We start from the raw sequence: 21,107 nt of genomic DNA on the forward strand, positions 1-21,107 counted from the left end.
TAATGTGGTGCAGAAAAGGAGCTGAGAGTTCTATATCCAGATCCATAGGCAGCAGACTGATACTGGGCCTGGCTTGAACTTTTGAAAACCCAAAGCCCCATCAACCCAAGCTTCCATCAACAAGCCACACTACTCTAACAGAGCCACACCTCCTAATCCCTAATGACCAATCATTCAAATATATAAGCCTATAGTGGCTATTTCTATTCAAATCACCATTGTTAGCAAAAGAAACTACCCTACTGTGGGGGAACCCAGGCTAAGATAGAAGATATGAAAGATTTGAAGAACAGCATTAAATCCTGCATATTACCTGTTAATTCAGATGATTGAATTTTGACTCATGAGTCATTAGGTGCTCCCTTCCCCTAAAAACAATGTTTCTTTTTTTCCTGATAATTCTCTTTATTTAAATTTGAAACAAGCTTGTTTTGCATGTCAATCCCAGTTCCAGCACCCTCCTGTATTGTGGTTAAATAAGGATCAGGATAAACAAATAGGCCGGATAGATGTTTATTCAGGGAGAAATAACTTACAACTTAGACAGATGAACACCAGCAAGTTCCACCCCATGCTCTCCTCTCCACATCCAGCCAGCAAGAGCAAGCTCCTCCTCAGACCTCCTTCCACCAGTCACTTCTGCCCCTGCCTCCACCCCCAATGGGTGGTCAGTGCCACAGAAGGAGACAAAGTGAATATCCCACTACACTCCTGTCCTCCCCTGTTTCCCCCACCAACTCCCATCCCATCCCATTTCTGTTACCCAGGGAGGGTGAGGCCTTCCATGGGGAGTCTTCAGAGTCTGTCATATCATTTGGAGCAGGGCCTAGGCCCTCCCCCATGTGTCTAGGCTGAGGGAGTATCCTTCTATGTGGAATGGGCTCCCAAATTCCATTGCTATATTAGGAATAAATACTGATCTAGAGGCCCCATAGACTGTCTAGTCCTACTAAATGAATAAAGTAATGAACTGAGATATTCCCATAGTCCTCAATGATGCATGGTCAATGAAGTAGCAGTCTTCAAATAAATAATATTTTATATCTAGAACAACTTTCCATTTCAAACTGACTTTAACCTCAAGCTGGTCTCGGTGACCTCAACCTATGTGCCTTGTGTTGCAAGCAGAAAGAATAAGTCTTTAAACTTATTGACAGTCAGGAAGTTTGTTTCAAAATAAGTTTCTTTTGTAACTGTTCAATGACTCTATTGTTATCACAGAGATGTATGGGGCAGAGGAAATGTCAGAGTAGAGCATTTTCCAATCATTGATAAAATCTCTATGTCCACAAAGTTCACAAAACATCCTATAAAATACTCTACTTTCTTGGAATTTGTGCAAAATATAACTTTATATTTAGTTGATAAATAATTGGTTCGTTTTGGATCTCACTTGATTACCAGTACTATACAATTTGTTGAGGCTTTTTGTTGTTGTTGTTGTTGTTTCTTGTTGTTGCTTTGGGTTTTGTTGTTTTGTTTTGTTGGGAGGTTGTTTAGTTGTAGGTTAGAAATCTTCACAATACCTCCACACTTCCCAAACTGTCATATTTTCCAGGAGTAATGTAATATTCAAGTCTCATCCAATTGCCCCAGCCCAATTAGTGCAGTGGAAATGTAGAAAATAGATATGATACTTCAAAATCCATCCAAGAATTCACATCTTTCTGGGAGGGTACAGGTGTTAGATATGTCTGGTTTTGTTCTGACTACAAACCCAGATGTTTTCAGCCACTTAACTTGCAGGTGCTCTGATTCTCCACATATAGGACCAGAATTCAGGTATGGAGTTTACAGATAGATACTTCCAAAAGGTACCCTAGCTTTTTCCCCAAATCACAGGTATTTTTGCTCTCTTTAGAAATATTTATTGTGACAATATAAAGCACATTCTCTAGGTACAGAGGAGATGTTGCTTTAGAAAAGGAAATGTAAGGTCTTATTAGGGTAAAGCTGTTAATTACATACTTCATTATTGTCAAGGTCAAAACAGACAGTGAGAACAGAAGCACTTTTTCATCTCTTCCCCGGGAACAAGGGGAGACAGCTGTTTCCCTGGACAGATCCATTAGCGCTTATCACCAGCCACCAGCCTGCACAAGCAGCACCATGAAATATGGCCGCTGTCACCAGTAGCTAGAACAGATGCCAGCCAGTCCAGGTTACAGGAGAAAGACAATGAGAGGCCCAGCTTCAGATGCAAATAGATTGCCTTGCATTGATTTTTAATGCTTGGAGGTTCCGCTGCATAAAATTCACTGATACTCTTGTAGTTATTGTTATTGATCTCTTTGAAATTGCACAAATCCCACTTGAAATAAACATCAGATGTTGAGTATAATAAATAGCAGCCCCTCTATGTGATGCCTGGTTAAGCCATGTTGGACAATTCTATGTGTTTGGGTTTTATTATTGTTGCTTTGATAGTTATGATTCCATAAGGGAAATGAAAGTCAGCAAACATAATATGGCTTGAGTTCTCAGTTAACTGGTTGTGCTGATCAAATATGCCTCTGCCTCTGTTCTCTCTCTCTCTCTCTCTCTCTCTCTCTCTCTCTCTCTCTCTCTCTCTCTCTCTGTGTGTGTGTGTGTGTGTGTGTGTGTGTGTGTAAAAAGAAACGTGTATGTTTGTGTATATGTATGTATGTATCTGTGTTTGCAAAATGCTGTATCCTATTATACTGAAAAGCATACTGTCTATATTTTCATTTTAAATGTTCCCTTCATTCAAGCACTCTAGATTCTAGAAAATACATAATTGTATTGTGTGCACAGTGGGAACTATAGGGCAGCAGCCATGCTACCCATAAGAGCTTCTGAGGGTTCCAGCGTCTCAGGTTCTCTCCAGCCTATTGAATCTGAATCTTCTTTCCCAGGGTCTTGGACTGACTTGTGTAAACATTACTGTCTGAAGAACCTGAGCCTGAATCCTCCTACTGAGGAAAGGCCTCTGTCAGTGTTTACTGTATTTCTAGTTGCCTTTCTTTTTCTAGTCCATCTTCCTGTTTAAATCTTGAAAGTCTAAATGTACTAATTTTCTAATTCATACGCTATACTTTTAAGAAGGATACCAGTTCAGTTTTGATAATAATTTTTATTCTAATAAAGAGTATTTGTTTTATATAGCAATTATTGTTAATTTGAAATGCATCTTCCTTTTAAACTTAAGAAATTTTGTGTTTGCATCTTGTTACTAATAGTTTTATTTGATACTTATATCCTATTTGCTACAGTAAATTTTCTATTATTTGTAGCTTCCTACTTTCCTAAATTTTTAGCTTAACTTAAAATTTTCCTGAGGAAATAGTTAAATAAGAATTTACTAGTACTTTCTATGACAAGAAACATGTCATACAGTTTAACTTATTATTTAATATAAACAAACGGCTATCTTAATTATAAAGGTTGATTCTCACTATTTTATAGATTTAGAAGCCATGCCCACAAAAGTACAAAAGTTTAAGCAATTTTTCTAGTATCATATAGTTTCTAGTGTAAGTACAAGTTTTAAAAAAAGAAGCAAAAAAGACATACATGGATGCCCCACCCACCCACCCCTGAGAAAGGGAATGGGACAAGGTATCCTGAGTAAATTGGGAGCATGGGGTTGGGGAGGAGGGAGGAGAACATGAGGGGTCAGGACGGTCTAGTTGGGGGAAGAACAGAGAAGGTGAGTAAGGAAAGAGATACCTTGATAGAGGGAAACCTGGCACTAGGGAAATTCCCAGGCACAAGAATGATCTCAGCTAAGAATCTAAGCAATAGTGGAGAGGCTACATTAAATGCTTTTCCCCTATAGTGAGATTGACGACTACCTTAAATGCCATCCTAGAACCTTCATCCAGTAGCTGATGGAAGCAGAGGCCAAGATTTACAGCTAAGCACTGAGCCTAATTCCTAGAATCCAGTTGCAGAGAGGGAGGAGTGATAAGCAAAAGGGTCAAGACCATGCTGGGGAAACCCACAGAAACAGCTGACCTGAGCAAATGGGAGCTCACATACTCCAGACTGACAGCTAGGGAATCAGCATAAGACCCCCTGAATGTGTGTGTCAGTTGGGGGGCTTGGGCAGTCTATGGGGCTGCTGGCAGTGGAACCAGTATTTATCCTTAGTGCATGAACAGGCTGTTGGAGCCTATTCCATATGAAGGGATATTCTCTCAGCCTAGATACAGGGAGAAGAATCTCCGTGCGGCCACAAATGATGACAGACTTTGATGATCCCCCTTGAGAGGTCTCACCCTATCTGAGGAGTGGATTAGGGGTGGGATGGGGAGATAGTGGGGAGAATAGGAAGACTGGATGGAGAAGGAACTGGTATTGGTGTGTAAATTAGATTGTTTTTAGTTTATGAAAAATTAATAAAAAAATGACAAAACCAAAAAAATAAATAAATAAAAAGCAAAAAAATATGCTTTTTAAAAAATTGTTAGAGAACATTGCATAGGGAGGCATATATAGACATCTGTCCAGGTAGGGCACCAACAACAAACCAAGAAGTCCATTCTATCCAAGTTTAGCTTGAGAAAACCAATGAGTCTCACTGGGTTACTTATAGTGTAGGTATGGGGAGCAAATGCAGGCAGCCAAAGAAGACTTTCCCCACTCCAGTGACTGTTAATTGCCTATCCTTAGGGATGGGGCCAGGCCTCCTGTGCTGCCCTATGTACAGCACTCCAAGCCTTCCCTAAGTAGGTCCAGTCTTAGAGTCTCATGTGGGTAACTACCACTGCTCAGTCTTCAAGAAGATAATGTACATGCTTAGAATGTTAGGTTGGGGTCATCCTTGTAGATCTCTGGACATTTACCTAGTGCCAGATTTCTCTTAAAACCTACATTGGCTCCCTCTGTTATGGTATCTCTTGTCTTGCTCTCCTCTATTCTTCCCCTGACTCAATCTTCCTGCTCCCTCATGCCCACCTCTCCCCTCCTCTTCCTCCTAACTCCCTCTCCCTTCCCCCCATGCTCCCAATTTTCTTGGGAGATCTTGTCCCTTTCCCCTTCTCCAGGGAACCATGTATGTCTCTCTTAGGGTCCTCCTTGTTTCTTAGCTTTTCTGGCAGTATGAATTGTAGGCTTGTAATCCTTTGCTCTATGTCTAAAAACCATATATGAGTGAGTACATACTGTGTTTTCCTTTTGTGACTAGATTACCTCACTCAGAATGGTTTCTTCTAGTTCCATCCATTTGCCTGCAAATTTCAAGATTCCATTGTTTTTTTTGTTTGTTTGTTTGTTTGTTTTGTTTTGTTTTCTAATACTCCATTGTATAAATTTACCACATTTTCTCTATCCATTCTTCAGTTGAGGGGCATTCAGGTTGTTTTCAGGTTCTAGCTATTACAAATAATGCTGATATGAACATAGTTGAACAGATGGTCTTGCTGTATGAATGTGCATCTTTTGGGTATATGCCTAAGAGTGGAATTACTTTATCTTGAGGTAGACTGATTCCCATTTTCCTCAGGAACCGTCATACTGATTTCCAAAGTGGCTGTATGAGTTTGCACTCCCACCATCAGTGGAGGACTGTACCAGAGCCTTCATCTAGTAGCTGATAGAAGTAGAAGCAGACACCCACAGATAAACACTGAACCAAACTCCTGTAATTCAGTTGCTGAGAAGGAGAAGTGATGAGCAAAGGGGTCAAGACCAGGCTGAAGAAACCCACAGAAACTGCTGACCTGAACAAAGGGGAACTCATGGACTCCAGGCTCATAGCTGGGAAACCGCCATAGGATTGACCCAGACTCCCTGAATGTAGGTGTTAGTTAGGAGAACTAGGCAGTCTATGGGGCCTCTGGTAATAGATCAGTATTTATCTCTAGTATAGGAATGGACTTTGGGAGCTCATTCCACATAGAGGAATACTCCTTCAGCCTAGACCTATGTGAGAGGGCATAGGCCCTGCTCCAAATGATATGACAGACTTTGAAGACTCCCCTCCCCATGGAAGGCCTTACACTCTCTGGGTAGCAGAAATGGGATGGAATGGGGGTTTGGGGGGGACAGGGGAGGACAGGAGAGTGCGGAAACTGGGACTGACATGTAAAACAAGCTTATTTCAAATTTAAATAATAGATAATGTACATGTATTGAACAGAGTTCCATGACAAGAAGCCACTTTTAATCCTTCACTTCAAGTAACATTTCTCTCATAGCATTCTTAATATTACTCCTTTTGCATCAACAAGCAGATGGAATTCCATTCATTGCATTTACTCCCTATATCTGTATGTGAAGTAACCATTTCTCTGGATACAGTAGCAAGAACATAGAAATAGCAGGCTTGACTGTTTAAGGCCACAGGTTAGCCATATACAGCAGCAGTGACCTCTACTATCCCACAGAAATCCATTATACTAAAGGAGATATAGGAAAAATACGTCAGTGGGAAATGTTGGAAAGCATGAGGTTACAGACAAGCAAAAGAGGAAGTTAGAAAGAACATTGTGGTACCAGGTTAGCTTCAGGGATATAAATATGCCTTGATACACATAGAGATGGATAGATACTTAGGTATGCAGGTGTTAGTATACAAACACAGATTTTCTAGATCTGCTCACTGGGAGGACCTGGGAGAAATAATACCTCAGTAGTTATGAAAAACACTCAATCCTAATTTTCATGCCTTACACCATTGTCAAAAAATAAAATAGAACACTGACCTCTTCGAGAAATGGCTGTTAAAGCAACAGAGGAAGAGAAAAAGCAACATAAAGTCTGGACACTTTATGGTGATGAAAAAGACTAGTGTGCTGATCCTACATTCCAAACAGCTGGACAAAACAGCCCTACAGACTACAGCTAGGATATCTGAATCTTCTTCGAATCCCCCTAGACAGAGCCCCTTACCAGCAGGAAGTAGTTTGGAAAGAACGACGCCTAAATTCCCAAATATTGTGTATAAATGTTTGTTTTCATTTAATTGGACTTTGTTATATAAAATTAAATAAAAATAAATAAATAAATAAATAAATAAGAAAAAGACTAGTGTGCTTTACAATAAAAGGAAGAGAGTCTGTCACCAACATAAAGAAACTATTGACAAAAAGTCCAACTATTTGGGTGACAAAGCAAATGGCACAGAATTATATCATAACTCAAAGGGTTTAGTAAATGCCTGTAAGCCTATCATTAGGATATAAATAAGTGACTAAATGAATGAAAGAATAAATAATAAATGTGGGCAATACATAAGCCTCCTATGCAGAATGCCAAATGCTTTACACAGATATGCCTTCTACAAAGAGGTGGAGCTTAACCCCTGCTGCCACTCCTCCCCCTATGGTGGACTGTACTCTGTGTCTTGCTAGTAGAGGGAAGGAAGGACCTGTAAGGTAGAGCTTAGACACCTGGCTTCACCTAAGTGACAAAGGTAACATTATCAGTAATAAGCCATGTTGACAGTGTGCCCAAGATAAAGTGTAATGAAACTGATACTTTAACATCTTCTTCCCCAAAACATATTATACAAGTTTAACCATAAGGAAATGAAAAACAAATTCCAACTTAGGAAAATTCTGAAAATATCTATGCATTGCTCCTCAAAACTGTCAAGGTCATCAGCAACAAGGAAAGTCTCAGAAACTGCCAAAGAGACAAAGCAGACATAAATCAGTAAATAGTTCTTTCTCATGGGTGGGATTCCAGAGCCCGAGAAGAAAGCTGATGAAGTTCTAATAAGAGTGGTATTTCATTGATAGTAATGAAAGATGTTAATGCATGAAATTTTGGGTAAGGGGCTATTTTGGAATGTTCTGCCTAGTCTCTGAAATATCACTTTTAAACTATTCTAAAACAAGCTTATTTAAAAAGGACATAAATGAAAAGAATTTAATCTAAGACTGTTTGACAGGGGAAAAAAATTACAAAAACCAAAAACAAACCCTTGACTTTCAGCATGAAATTTGAGACACTTATCTGTGGCTTTCAAGCTCTGGGGCAATTTGGTCTTCTTCCTACACCTTGAGCTTTCCGGTTGTACTAACCATGATGATTCTGAACTCCTTTCTATTTGCTCAAATGTATTCTTCTCTTAAAATCTTGATAGTCACTCTTTGTTCTTTGCTCTTTTATCCACCCCCACATATTTCACTGCAAACCATATAATGACAAGCCAAGGCACAGCTGACTGGTTTTGTAAGTGGTTTGCTGTTTCTTTCTGTTCCTAGTTTTCTTGTATTATTTAGGTTTATTAAAGGGAACAGTTTGTCACTAATAGGCACACAGTTACTCCATTACCAAGCAGAATCCCAAATTCAAAGATGGTAGCACCTAGGGTGTGGCCACTGCAAGTACTGTAGTTCTACACTTAACAACATCACACTGGAGTGCAAACTAAACCATATCATCATTGCCCGCGCTATTCCATAGTCACAGTTTAGAATCCTCTAGAATCTCCCATAAAGTCTTATAGCATCCATTATAATGTTCTACCTGTGTTAATATTCAAGTGATGATGATTATTGGTTTTATAAATCATCTAGACAGTGAATTTTAAGATACCAAATATGCATTTTATAACCAAATGTTATAGACTTTAAAATTTATGTCAATCATTGTTAGAAGGTGAAAGTTTAACACAGGCCCTCAAGCTGAAATATATGTACGTACGTGTGTGTGTGTGTGTGTGTGTGTGTGTGTGTGTGTGTGTGTGTGTTAAACAGGCTATCTACACCGTGTACTCTACGGCCCAGAGAGCACCACAGAAAAGGAGTGGAGAGATTGTATGGGCTGGAGGACAAGGAGGGTTGTGAGATGCTGCCTTCTAGGTATGACATGACCACTCCCACAATGAATGCATGGCAGCTACAACAACATGCACTAAAACAAGACAAGAATAGGTGTGTGGGGGGGGCAAGAGAGGGAAACAGGATGAGTATATTTACAATACATATATGTGTGAGATTACCAAGCTTAAATCAAAAATAATTTTAAAAGTAGGTGAATTTTTTTTTTTAATCTGCAAACCAACAGGAAGATAATTCTTTCTAGTCTAATGCAACAACTAATCACAAATTTTCAAGCCCAGATTACTGTTGAATATTTGGTTATTTTTTCCAGTGAAGTAGGGCAACAATGCATTACTTTTTTTTTTTTTAACTAAGATGTTCCTTTAATGTTTGCTTCTGTGTTTTGAACTGGATGAAGAGGCAACTGTCTTCCAGAAATTATAAACTCAGAGGTATTTTCTTAACAATATTCATCCTATTATTCCTAGACAATCGTCAGAGGAAATAAATCCTGCAAGGAAACCTCAATCAATGGCCTGCTAGAGGATTTCGACAACATCTCTGTGACCCGTTCCAATTCCCTAAGGAAAGAAAGCCCACCCACTCCAGATCAAGGAGCCGCCAGCTGTATTCAAGGCCACTCAGAAGAAAATGGCTTCATCACCTTCTCACAATATTCCAGTGAATCAGATACCACTGACTATACCACTGACAAATACAGAGAAAGGAGTCTCTATGGAGATGACCTGGATCTGTACTATAAAGGCAGCCATGCAGCCAAGCAAAATGGGCATGTCATGAAGATGAAGCATGGAGATGCTTACTATCCTGAGATGAAGCCTTTGAAAACTGACCTGGCCAGATTTCCTGTCGAGTATCACACACACTTGGACTCACTAAGCAAACCAAGTGAATATGGTGACCTTAAGTGGGATTATCATCGAGCCTCCAGTAGCTCCCCTCTGGATTATTCATTCCAACTCACGCCTTCTAGAACTGCAGGGACCAGCAGGTGCTCAAAGGAGAGTCTGGCATACAGTGAAAGTGATTGGGGAGCCAGCCTTGATGACTATGACAGGAGGCCGAAGTCATCATACCTGCATCAGACAAGCCCTCAGCCAGTCATGAGGCAGAGATCCAAGTCAGGCTCAGGGCTTCAGGAACCCATGATGCCATTTGGAGCAAGTGCATTTAAAACCCATCCTCAAGGACACTCATACAACTCCTACACCTACCCTCGCTTGTCCGAGCCCACTATGTGCATTCCAAAGGTAAGGTCCACTGTCTCTTCACCAGTGACTAACCCTGCCAAGGAGTTTCTAGATGGCCAGAGTCTTGAGAGCTTGCTGCTTTTGCAGTGAAAATCATCCAAATCCTACCTCATTTACCCATGAGTTCCTTAATCAAAGGCTTTATGATAAGGCCCACATGTCATTGTAATCAAAATTTATCTTTTGATATCTACTACAAGATTTCTGATTAAAAATCAAGGGAATTTGTATTTCATCAAACAGCTTTCTGATTTACTAACAATAAATGCAGTCTGATCACATTTACTAAGTTCTATGTTGAGGGGTAAACAATTGTAGGTTAATACAGGGAACAGAATAATAATCCCAATCCTTTAAAGTTCTTGTGGATATATAAAAAAGAAAAAGAAATATTCAATTTAAAGGACAGTCTTTCATATTAGAGTGTGCTTTTACTCATTTTTGAATTCTTAGTAACATTTTTATGTGAATATTTTCAGTAATAGGTAGAATCTAATTCCTGAACTATTATGTATGCCTTTTTTTTATCATAATTTTAGGAATCAATTGTAGAGTTTGTATGCTAGGCAGGCACTCCATCAGTGAGTCATCCTCTTTTAAATAAGGCTGGAATAAATTTGCTTTGAAAATTGAAGGGTCCACCATATCCCAAACTTTTAAGAAGGACTGACCCATGGTTAAAAGCCCACCATTTCCATGAATGTTTACCCCACTTAGCAATAGCACAGAAAGTGCACAGGTGGTTGATTTGTCCATGATCACATGCCACTGACTTGGCATCTCACCTGTACAACTGAAGCAGAAAAGAAGGATTTGAAGCTGGCTTGTGGATCCCCTTAAATCTCAACCAGTCTAAGTGGGACATGAGTACTAGCAGGAGCATCACCTACATTTGTACCAACACAAGCCTTGCCCACTCATTTTCCAGAAAAGAGCCCTGGTTTAGAGAGTCACATGCCACACATAAGATTTCAATTAGCTGTCTATACACAAATTCTAGCTTCAAGCCTGGCATTCCTTCCATTCTAGTTCTTTCCCATTATGCAGGCCTGTGTTATTTCAGGGGTTCAACTGAATTTTCAAATAATATCACAGATAAATTTCAGGGCTCTCCAGAACTTTAAACTAATAGGAAGAAGCAAAAGGAGGCAGACTTCCAAATGTAAATAAAAATAGACCTCCTGCCCCCAAATTCCAGCTTTTCTACAACTAAAAACAATGCATCTGCAATTGTGGCTCAGGGAAAATATGAACCTATTCACACATGAGACTGTCTGCCATGAGGTTTTCAGCATTTTTAATCAAGGGTTCCAAAGGAGCAAGCTGCTACTCGGTGTCCCCCAAGGCCCCTGAGGATTGACTAGCAGGTTTTGTGGGAGGGCAGGAGGTGGGAAGCATGTTGGTAATTAAAATACTTACTTGATTAAAAATATAACATCTCTCTAAAAACAGTTAGGTGCCTCTGTCTTTAGAGCTGTACTTTGCAAAATCAACCAATTGCATTCAGATTTCCAGCTGGGGCAAGAAATAATGATCACGACTCAGATAATTTGGCTTTGCCTCATGACAGTTTCTAGAGGAGGGTGGGTGAAGTTCACATAGGAAGAAAAAGCACACATCCCATGCAGCAAAAATGAAGAGGGTTATAGATATGTATGTGTGACACCGGTTTGATATTTGGTTCTTTAAATTTTTTTAATTTTAATCTTAACTCACAGTGAAGAACAATGCAGAGTAACAATGACAAAAAAAAAAAAAAAAATCCCACTCCACCTTTCATGTTACAAGCATGATAAGAATAGAAATTGTAATAAAATCCATTGATATTAATGTTTGTTCTCTACTTTTAAAACTTGTTTACTGAGACTGAGCAGATAAAACCTTGAGGTAGGAAAGAAAAGCTAAACAAAGTATATCACCACTCTACCACGGAACTACAGAAACGAGCAAGAAGAGAGGACAAATGCTTCTTTCCCCAGAAGATATGTCTACCTTACAACAACCCGGCAGTGGACACCGCCATCTTGTGCTTAACGGTGTCATTCAGTGTTCTCCAGGAACTGGACAGGTAGATTTTGGCCACCAGAACACACTGAGAAATGCCTGCTGCAAGTGATGAGTGCTTGTTTCACAAGGCATTTGCAGTGTGTCAGATAAGCATGCTGCTTTGTGAAGCCTCATAACAAGATTTCTTGCCCCCTTTCAAAACGAAGGAATAAGGTTTGGGAGGCGCATTAACAACATGGTCAAAGCGATCATGATTTAATATCTGGGATGCAATCCCCCCAACCCCAGCACACAGACAGCTTCTGAGAGCACCAAGGCTTTGCCAACTCTTTCTAGAACTGATGTCATGATGTTGCCTCGTAAATAATTTTAATATCTAGAATACATCATCCTCTTTCATTCAGAGGTGGGAGTTCTCAGCTTTGACACTACTGATGTTTTGTATCAGGTATTTTCTTGTTGTGAAGAGTTGCTCTGGCATTGCTGAGTATACAGCAGCAACCCTGGGCTTGTCCTTATTACATGACAAGGGTTGTCATTCTTCACTCCTAACAATAAGGTATCTGCAATAACAACAAATACCAACCTTTGCCATAAATAAGGCTCTATAAAATGAGCTCCAGAGATGCCTTCTACAGCTGCTCTTGATCAAGCACTTTCAAGCCTTTAGGAACATAGTTTGGGGAGATACAATGCTCAAATTTGATTCGTGACAGTGCCATTTACTAACAGGGTAACTGCTTAACTGTGACTCCTATTTAACCACAAAATGGAGATAAAGACAATCCCTACCTCATCATGTCAGCTGAGGGTTAAACTAGTTAATGTCAGAACATCCTCCTTACTCATACATGTAGCTGACATGTCATTCTCTGTATTTGACATACTGACAGTGGCTGTAATGGTGGGGGGGATGTCATTGCATTCTAAGCACAGTGAGAAGCCTTTTGCAGACATTGCCCAAGTCAGTCCTTACAAGTCCAGGTGAATTCAGTCCTTTGTTTGGTAGTGAGAAAGCTGACATTCCAGAAAGCTATCTTTATGGACTTGTCCAAGGATATGAATGCAGTGACTGAGCCAGGGTCTGAAACCACATCCCTCTGACTCTACCGCATAAGCTTCCAGAACATTCTTCCTTTCCTCGAGGAACGGTTCCCAGTCAGGATGTACACGATGAAAGCTCTGTGTACTTTCAGTTCATGCTATGTTTCAGCTGTGCCTTCTAGTCACTAGAAATATGAATTATGGGTAAATAGTGAAACTGTAAGCTGCAAAGAAAGACTTTTAGGGGAGTAGATACATAAGTCTCTCTTATGAATTTATTCTACCTTGGCTCTTTTGAATTGCTTAAAAATAGCCTGATTTTTGTCACCCAGTTCAAATGCATTCAAGGCCTGGATGTTTATTTTCTGAATTTGAATCCTTACACACTATATGAGCTTGTCTGTATCTCAGTTTCCTCACCTGTAGAGTGTTTTAGTATTTTGAGCTTGTGGTGAGAATTAAGATTAATATACATCAAAGAGTTAGCACATGACAAACTACTAATTCTTATGCCTGGGAATATTTCTGGTTAGAAAGCATGTGCATAATCTTTTGCGTGTATGGTGTATATAATCTTTTTCATATTTTTAAACCTTAGGAACAAGTTATATCATCCTACACAGTCCCTCTTTATGGACTTCCCCATTCCTATGACTGCCCTAATTTTAGAGATGTGGGTCACAGAAGGCCAGTATAGTTGGGTAATTATCTCAAAACCATATAAAGTCTTAATGAACATTATGAGAACTATGATGCCACCACACAATGTTTACTTAACTCTCTAGAATGAAAGTGAAATTCTCAGGTGTGTCACAGAAGTCAGAAACTAAGTGAGAACTATCTATACATCTTGGCCAATTTACCATATCATCTCCTATATACAGAGCAGCAAGAGAGGCCAATGTTGTAGCTCTTGGCATCCTGAACAGATGCCATATAAAGAAGGTCACTGTTTCTATAGAACAAAAGATATATAGAAAAGTGTTCAAGCTTACTTGCAACATCCTCTGGAGCCACTGCAGTGATCCTATCACTACTTGGTTGGCACTTTGCTTTCTCGGGAAGGAAAATCATTCTGACCCATGTGCCCAGCCTTTGGGAATCGCTTGTTCAGTGGCTCACTGTTATTCCTGGCACTAGCATGCTCAGACTCAGTCAGGAACAAAGCATCAACTCCCTCTCTACCTTTTCTCTTTTAATTTTTCCTGTGGACCACCTTCTAGAAACACATTAGGAGCCTGATGCTTTATGCAATGGCAATGCTATTGAAGCCCAAGGGACTGCACCAAGGAACTGCTCTTATGGTTTAAAGTCAAGTCATATTTTGGTCATTATAAGTAGTTTTCTCCATTACTAAATTAAGGTAAAACATGTTTAAGCTGGTGTTGTCCATTCTTAATTTTCTCAGGACTGTGACACATATGAACAATATTCTGAAGCAAAGAGCCAATCCCCATGGACTCAGAGTCCCTACACACTGTCTCAGGCATGAAGGGATGGTAAGGCAGTGCATCTGTTGTTGGATGGAGGACACTTTAAGTTAGCAGAAGCAATTACTGTGGCTAATTACATATGCCCATTCAGAGATAGAAGAAAAGCCAGAAATATCAGCGAGAGTCTGCTCATCACAGATGTAATCATTTTTTCATAGAATTCCTCTCTGCGTGTTTGCAGAGGTCAGTAGCAACTTATGTAAATATCCTCAATGTGCATCTGCCATTTATTTAGTAAGGAAAGACCTGCCTCTTCAGCATCCTTGTTATAAAATGTATTATAAGTGAGATTCCAGCTCAGTGGTTTGGATAGATTTCCTGGCAACTTGTTCAATGTACTGAGCAGTTTGTTACTACACACATGGTTTTGAAGTGAAGCAAGTGTCTAAGCATCCAGTATTTAACCTACTTCCCAAATCCCCTGCCTTAGCAAATTAAGGAGATGCCTAGATGCTTTTAGTGTCACAAGGGCTGCTCATCACCACTACTCATTGGCAGCACTTGCCTCTTTCATCCAAGTTGAGCATCAGCTCGCAGCACAAGCTATGTACCTCTGTCATTTAGGCAGAGTAAATGTGACACTATGACACTATGCCATGATAACAATGACCCCTCCAATTTGTAAATGAAAGTTAGTAGCAGGAAAAGAAAATCTCACCATATCAATAAAAACCCAAGTTTTCCCTTTAGGGAAAGCAACCAACAGTAGCTACTTTATTAGAATTCGACAGGAGGATCCTTAATGCCATTCAGTGAAACAGACTGTAGCTCAAAGGACAGCAACTAGCTGGAAACTCAAGAATAGAGGTGAGGAGACCATGAGCCTCAGGCAGGTCTGCACACCAAGCCTGTGAGCAAGCAGGAATCAACTCACCCATCAGTGATGTCTCCTGCCTATAAAGGGGAAGAAACTGGAATTGCAGAGCACGACAGGGGGGCTGGCAGAATGAATGAGTTGCCTTTTCCTAATTACCAGTCCCTAAAATGTCTCCGTAGGACTGGACACAAGTGAGTCTCCCTGGATCTCTTGCAAATGCTCGTTTTCCCTTCTCAAAGCCAAGGTTTGCTCCTGTTAACATTTTTCTTTCAGTCAAGTCAGGAAAATATAAGTTGCACTTTCCAAGCTCAGACAACAGAGGGCTGTGATTTGCTTTTATCCCATCCTGATCTATATAGAGCAAGCCCATTTGCCTTTTTCTTTTTATGAAATGAACAATCTCTTTGTTTCATTGTATTCCAAAAAGGTGTATTGGAGCATCACAACTAAGCTCCGGGGGCAGCTACCTCCCTTCCCTGTAGTCCCCATCCTTCATGGAACATTCCTCAGCCACTGTTCTGTAGAACAGATGCACAACACAGCTATCTCACACACTACCATCCAGCACCATCCAGCCACAACCGCCCTGATGTCAATGCACAAGGTCCTGGTGACAAAGAGAAGCTGCAGTGCGATTTTTTTCCTTCTGTTCTTTCTCCCACTCTCTACCGCCCCCCCCCCAGCTTTGGCATAAAATGGTCAAATGATGTTCTACTGCAGAATTCAATTTCACAGTTCAGTTAGGTCCTTGATTACACTGCCAAATTCAGATTAATGTGCATTTAACTAACATGGATCAAGGGAATTCTGGCTGACAGCCAGCTGTAATCGGGGCAATTGATAGCAGTGAGGAGTTTTATGCCCTGTCCACCGCAGTGCACCACTGCTGAAATTGATTGATTAAATGAATTCATTGCTATAATTACTTATAATCTTGATACATCACACGCCTGTACCTAACCCTATCCTTGGAGAAAGTGCACTTATTGTAGAAGGGCATTCTGGCCGAATTGTTGACTGGGAATTAATTATCGCCACATAATCAGCCTTTCTCCCCCACCTCCTTTTTTTTTTTTTTTTTTTTTTTTTTTTTTTTTTTAACATTTTGAATAGAGATGTGAAAAGGCACACAATATGTTACACTAAAAGGTTTCAGGAAGCTACACTCTAAGTATATGTTACTAACCACCCAAAAAGGAAGTAAAGTAAGACTCCTTATTCATCTGTCTGTATTTTTAAAGATTCCTGCAGAGAGAATTTCCTCTCCATATATAGGCAATGTGCAGCCATCATTAGTGGTCTCCTCACAGTGCAGCTAAGCAGTTTGGCAGCCCTGGGTAATAATTTGCAAAACAATCGACCTTCTTTTATTACATTGTGCCATATGGGAATCCCCTTTAGAATATGCAGAAGAGAAGTCATTCCTGTAGAGTTACTTGTTCACAAAGCACAGGCTGGCTTTCCCTGGTTGAATGGGGACAGTCTTTGTGGTGTCTCTATTGTTTACCCTCCTGTGTTACAGCTTTCTGCTCCTGTTCAGCCCTCACACTGAGCTCTCTGGGGGCAGACTGCATATACACATCCTGTGGAAATGGTTTAGCTCATTTATACATCTAGCAATTACCATCTGTTTTGATGTTATAACTCAACTGCACTGGCATTACTAAATAATTAGCTCCTATCATCCTTTCACAAACACGAGAGAAGGGCTTATATGAAATTCCATGGCTATTCCATTTTCCTCTAGAATATGTCTGTAAATTTCTTGAAGAAAAGATGCACAAGTTTGACTCCTCTGCATGACCACATACATATAGAAGTATACATATGCAGATTTATTTGTGCTTCACCACTCCCAAATAGAGACAAGTTAGAGCAATGAGTACAGATGCCAAGAGCATGCAAACAGGGGAGGTGATCATATCCCAGAAGAATAACTAGGCTTCCCTTTGTAAAGGGGCATACAGATGAAAGAGGGGCATGAATGTCACTGATACATAGTTGATCTTGACAAAAGAAAACTGAAAAGAATGAGTTATGTACAGATGATCAATTCACTTTTCTGAGACAACCACTTTTGTGTGTGTGTTTAGAAGACTTATCTAAGTCAAGACTGTTAACAAAAATACTACCCTAGTTTTTATTTCATCCCATTCCCATACAACTTATAATCTATCATTTTCTAGCCCAATTCTTACATTTTGCTCCCAGCTACTCAGATGAACACTATGGGTCCCAGATGAACACTATGGCATGCCTTATTTCTGTCATTTTCAGTTCACACATTGCCCTCCTCTGTCCACTCCCCATCGTCCATCATGGAAGCCTATCACACAAATGACTCAAAGGAAACTGGACCTCACATTCTACTATCTTAGAAGCTTTAAGGTTTTTTTTTTGTTTTTGTTTTGTTTTTTTTTTTTTTTAATCTGACCTACTTCGCCATACTATGCCTCATTCCTCTTATCAAATGGAACAATTATAGGTCTTATTGTTTAAAGTGAGGTTGAAATGCCATGATGTACCTGGAGTTCTTAGAATAGTTCTTGACATCTGGAAAGCACACAACAAAGGCCATTATTGGCTGTTATTTTTTCTGCAAGAGCAGTGTTTTAATAGAATAGTTCTAAGGAAGGAAGCCCAACTTTGGCCCTAGGAGAATGTCACAGCATTTTAATCACAAGGAAGAGCCCCAGCTTTGATTGCACAGGTCAGGTGGATGACAAGTAATGGTGAAAATGTCACAGAAGGCCAGAGATCATATCTGGGTGCCAATGTACTAAGGGTCCAGGACATACAGAAGCTTCCTTCTGTGAATACAGACTAGACATCAGCAGAAGCAGCAGGTCCTATGACCCTCTTGGGAGTGTGGAGTCATTGGCCTGCATTGCTTGTGGGATACTTTGTCTTCCCACACCTTTCAAAACAAAGCAGAATTAAAAGAAATGAGCCCTTTCCCAAAGGCAAGAGTCAGTAACATGCTCCATCATTGCAGCTAGTTAAGACGGAAGTAAAGGTTGCAGTTCAGTGACCCTATGGTCCCAAGGTGATCACTCTTTCACTTTTCCTTTGGAAAACCTGGTTGTCTGCTATCATTCCCTTGAATGGATAGATAAAGGCCCCACGGAAAGACCACGTGCTCACTTGCCTGAAGCAGACAGTTAATTCTTCTGAGTCACTTAGTTTGGTTCTAAAAATGTCTCTTGGGGTTGTGGTTGTTCCTCATAGCCTTTTGAAAGAGTCTGCACCTCCTTCCAGCAGCCATGAAAGACAATTGCATGTTCTTATCTGAAATACCTAATTTCAAAGACAGTTAGTTCTCAGAAAGCAATTCTGTCTTGTCTGTAAGAGGAAATTGTCCCCTTCATGCAGGAGTGTTTCTTCTTCTTTTTTTATTCCACACGGTACTTGTTCAGAGTAGATCCTTATAATGCTGCTGACAGATGATAAAGGGAAAAATGACCCTAAAGCAGTGAGAAGTGCTGTTTAGTATTCCTACTGGCTATCGCTTTGCTATCTGTAGTACACCTTTAGAGATCAGTTCTATAAATCATGGGAGATGAATGCAACTTTTTCTTCAATATGAGAAAAAAAGTCTCCCCATGAGGATTCTGGAAAGAGGAGACATTTGAGGCTCCTAAGATCTGCTTTCAAAAACAAAAGTTTAAGACTTTACCTGTACCTGAGCCTTCCTGTTGGTCTTGTTGATGAGCCTGCCCTTCATTAATGGAAGCTTAATGTAAAGCAAGATTCTAATTGGTTAAATTACAATAATGTTCCTCTACCCTGCTCCCATTACACAATACACAAACAAATACACACACACACACACACACACACACACACACACACATGCATACATACATAGAGCCTTAGAAATCCACCTGTTTTCTAATAGAGTAGGCTAACTATAATACATCATACATGTATTACAATTAAAAGCTTTGCCTTAATTGTTTTAAGAACTTAATGTACAAGATGTGACACTGGTATGTTGCACATCTCCTTCAGATGCTAGCTCATTTTTGTTGGATTGTTTTCATTTTATTTTTATTTATTTCATTTTAAATTCCAACCACAATTCCTCCTTCCACACCTCCACTTCCCCCCTAGCCCACCCCTAGTCCACTCCTTTTCACAAGCAAGGGCTCCCATGAGGAGTAAACATTATCTGGCACAATAGGTTGGGGCAGGGCTCCTCTCCAATGCATGAAAACCGAGCATGGCATCCCACCATGGGGAATGTACTCCAACAAGCTGGTCCATGTACCAGGATTATGGTCCTATTTCCAGGGGCCCCTTTGATAGTCCAAGCTTCACAACTGCCTCCCTATGTTTAATAAGGATCAGGAGAAACAAATAGGCCAAATAGATGTTTATTCAGGGAGAAATAACTTACAACATAGACAAATGACCATCAGCAGGTTCCTGGTCCCAAGGATGCCTCCAGATGTACCCCTGACCCTGTCTGCAAGCAAGAGAGCTCTTTGAGACCCCTCCTCAGCCTTAGTTCCCCCATGTCACATCCAGCCCTGTCTCCACCCACTATGGGTGTGGTCTATGCCACAGGTGGGGACAAGGTGAATATCTCACTACAATTCCCCTTTTAGTCTAAAGAAAAGATTTGGGCTAGATACAAAAACTATATACAAAACAGTGAATAACAAGTGTGCTTTTAGATAAGGAAAATCAAGAACATACAAACTTAAGACCTTACTATCTAGTCCTAGGTTAAAGTCGAAACAGGGTTTGCGATAGAATTGCCCTAAGCTGGAACGCTTAAGTCTAGTACCTAATATATCTAACTAGGCAGAGAGAATAATAGTGGTGATGATTTAATCTTCAACATCATCAAATACCTGAGAAGGAAAATAACAATACTAGGGTAGGCAGGAAGTGTGGATGGGCTACTTCTAAAAGATGCAGCAAGGACAGAAACAGCATTCTACCTGGACAGTCACCCAAGATCTCATAGCAACGTTGGTACAAGCCAGTTTTGGCTAAGGCCTAGAGTACCTGACAGACCACAACAAAAGCAGGGAGATAAAAGGGCTGTCTAACCCTGACTTGGCAGGGTTCAGCAGTCTTCTCTGTTTCTCTCCTGAAAGCACATAGGACCACATGTCCAAATCAGTGGTCGAGGTGCAGTTCTTTGCCCAAGAGGCCATAGCTGAAGCAAGGATGGACTCCAGAAGGAGCAACAACAGTGTCCAACACTTTTTGGGAAGGTGCATGTTGCTGTCAAGAGCAATAGTGCCTCATGTCAATGGAGTACTAATATTAAAACTTTTAAATCCATGTTCTTCAGGTCTATGAAGTCTTTGAAGATTAAGCATCTATTTTTAACTAATCTCATAGGTATAGGAAACATGGGTGAAGATAATCTGTAATACTCAGGAACCTAGCTATAACACTGATTGAAACTTCCCTGAGTAAAGCAGGGACAAATACCTAAGCAATATAACTACGTACATATATATACATGTAAATCTCTAAAGCAGAGGTAGAGTAGAAATGTCTAAACCAGAGGTAGAACTATAAAGTGCATCATGATAAAGATATCCTAAATTGTATCAATATACAAAAATGTCTTGAACATAATTAAAAGTATACATACATAGAATATGGTAAGGATATTGTGCAAAAACATAATTGGAGAGATTTTCACAATATGACAAAATATACAGTTTATATATAATTCTGGGAAAGGAATAAACTTAATTTTACATATGTTACCACA

At 40.0% G+C, this 21,107-nt stretch overlaps 1 protein-coding gene across 1 annotated transcript in view; it reads left to right on the forward strand.

Annotated features, from left to right (window-relative positions):
- Pak5 (p21 (RAC1) activated kinase 5) overlaps positions 1–21,107 on the forward strand; it is an 84,720-nt gene that overhangs the window by 41,566 nt on the left and 22,047 nt on the right. The window contains exon 2 of the mRNA XM_051183298.1: positions 9,224–10,006. Coding sequence (XP_051039255.1) covers positions 9,224–10,006 — 783 coding nt within the window. The remainder of the gene's footprint in view (positions 1–9,223; positions 10,007–21,107) is intronic.

Source organism: Phodopus roborovskii, unplaced genomic scaffold (genome assembly GCF_943737965.1).
Source record: "Phodopus roborovskii unplaced genomic scaffold, PHOROB, whole genome shotgun sequence".
Classification (NCBI taxonomy): Eukaryota; Metazoa; Chordata; class Mammalia; order Rodentia; family Cricetidae; genus Phodopus; species Phodopus roborovskii.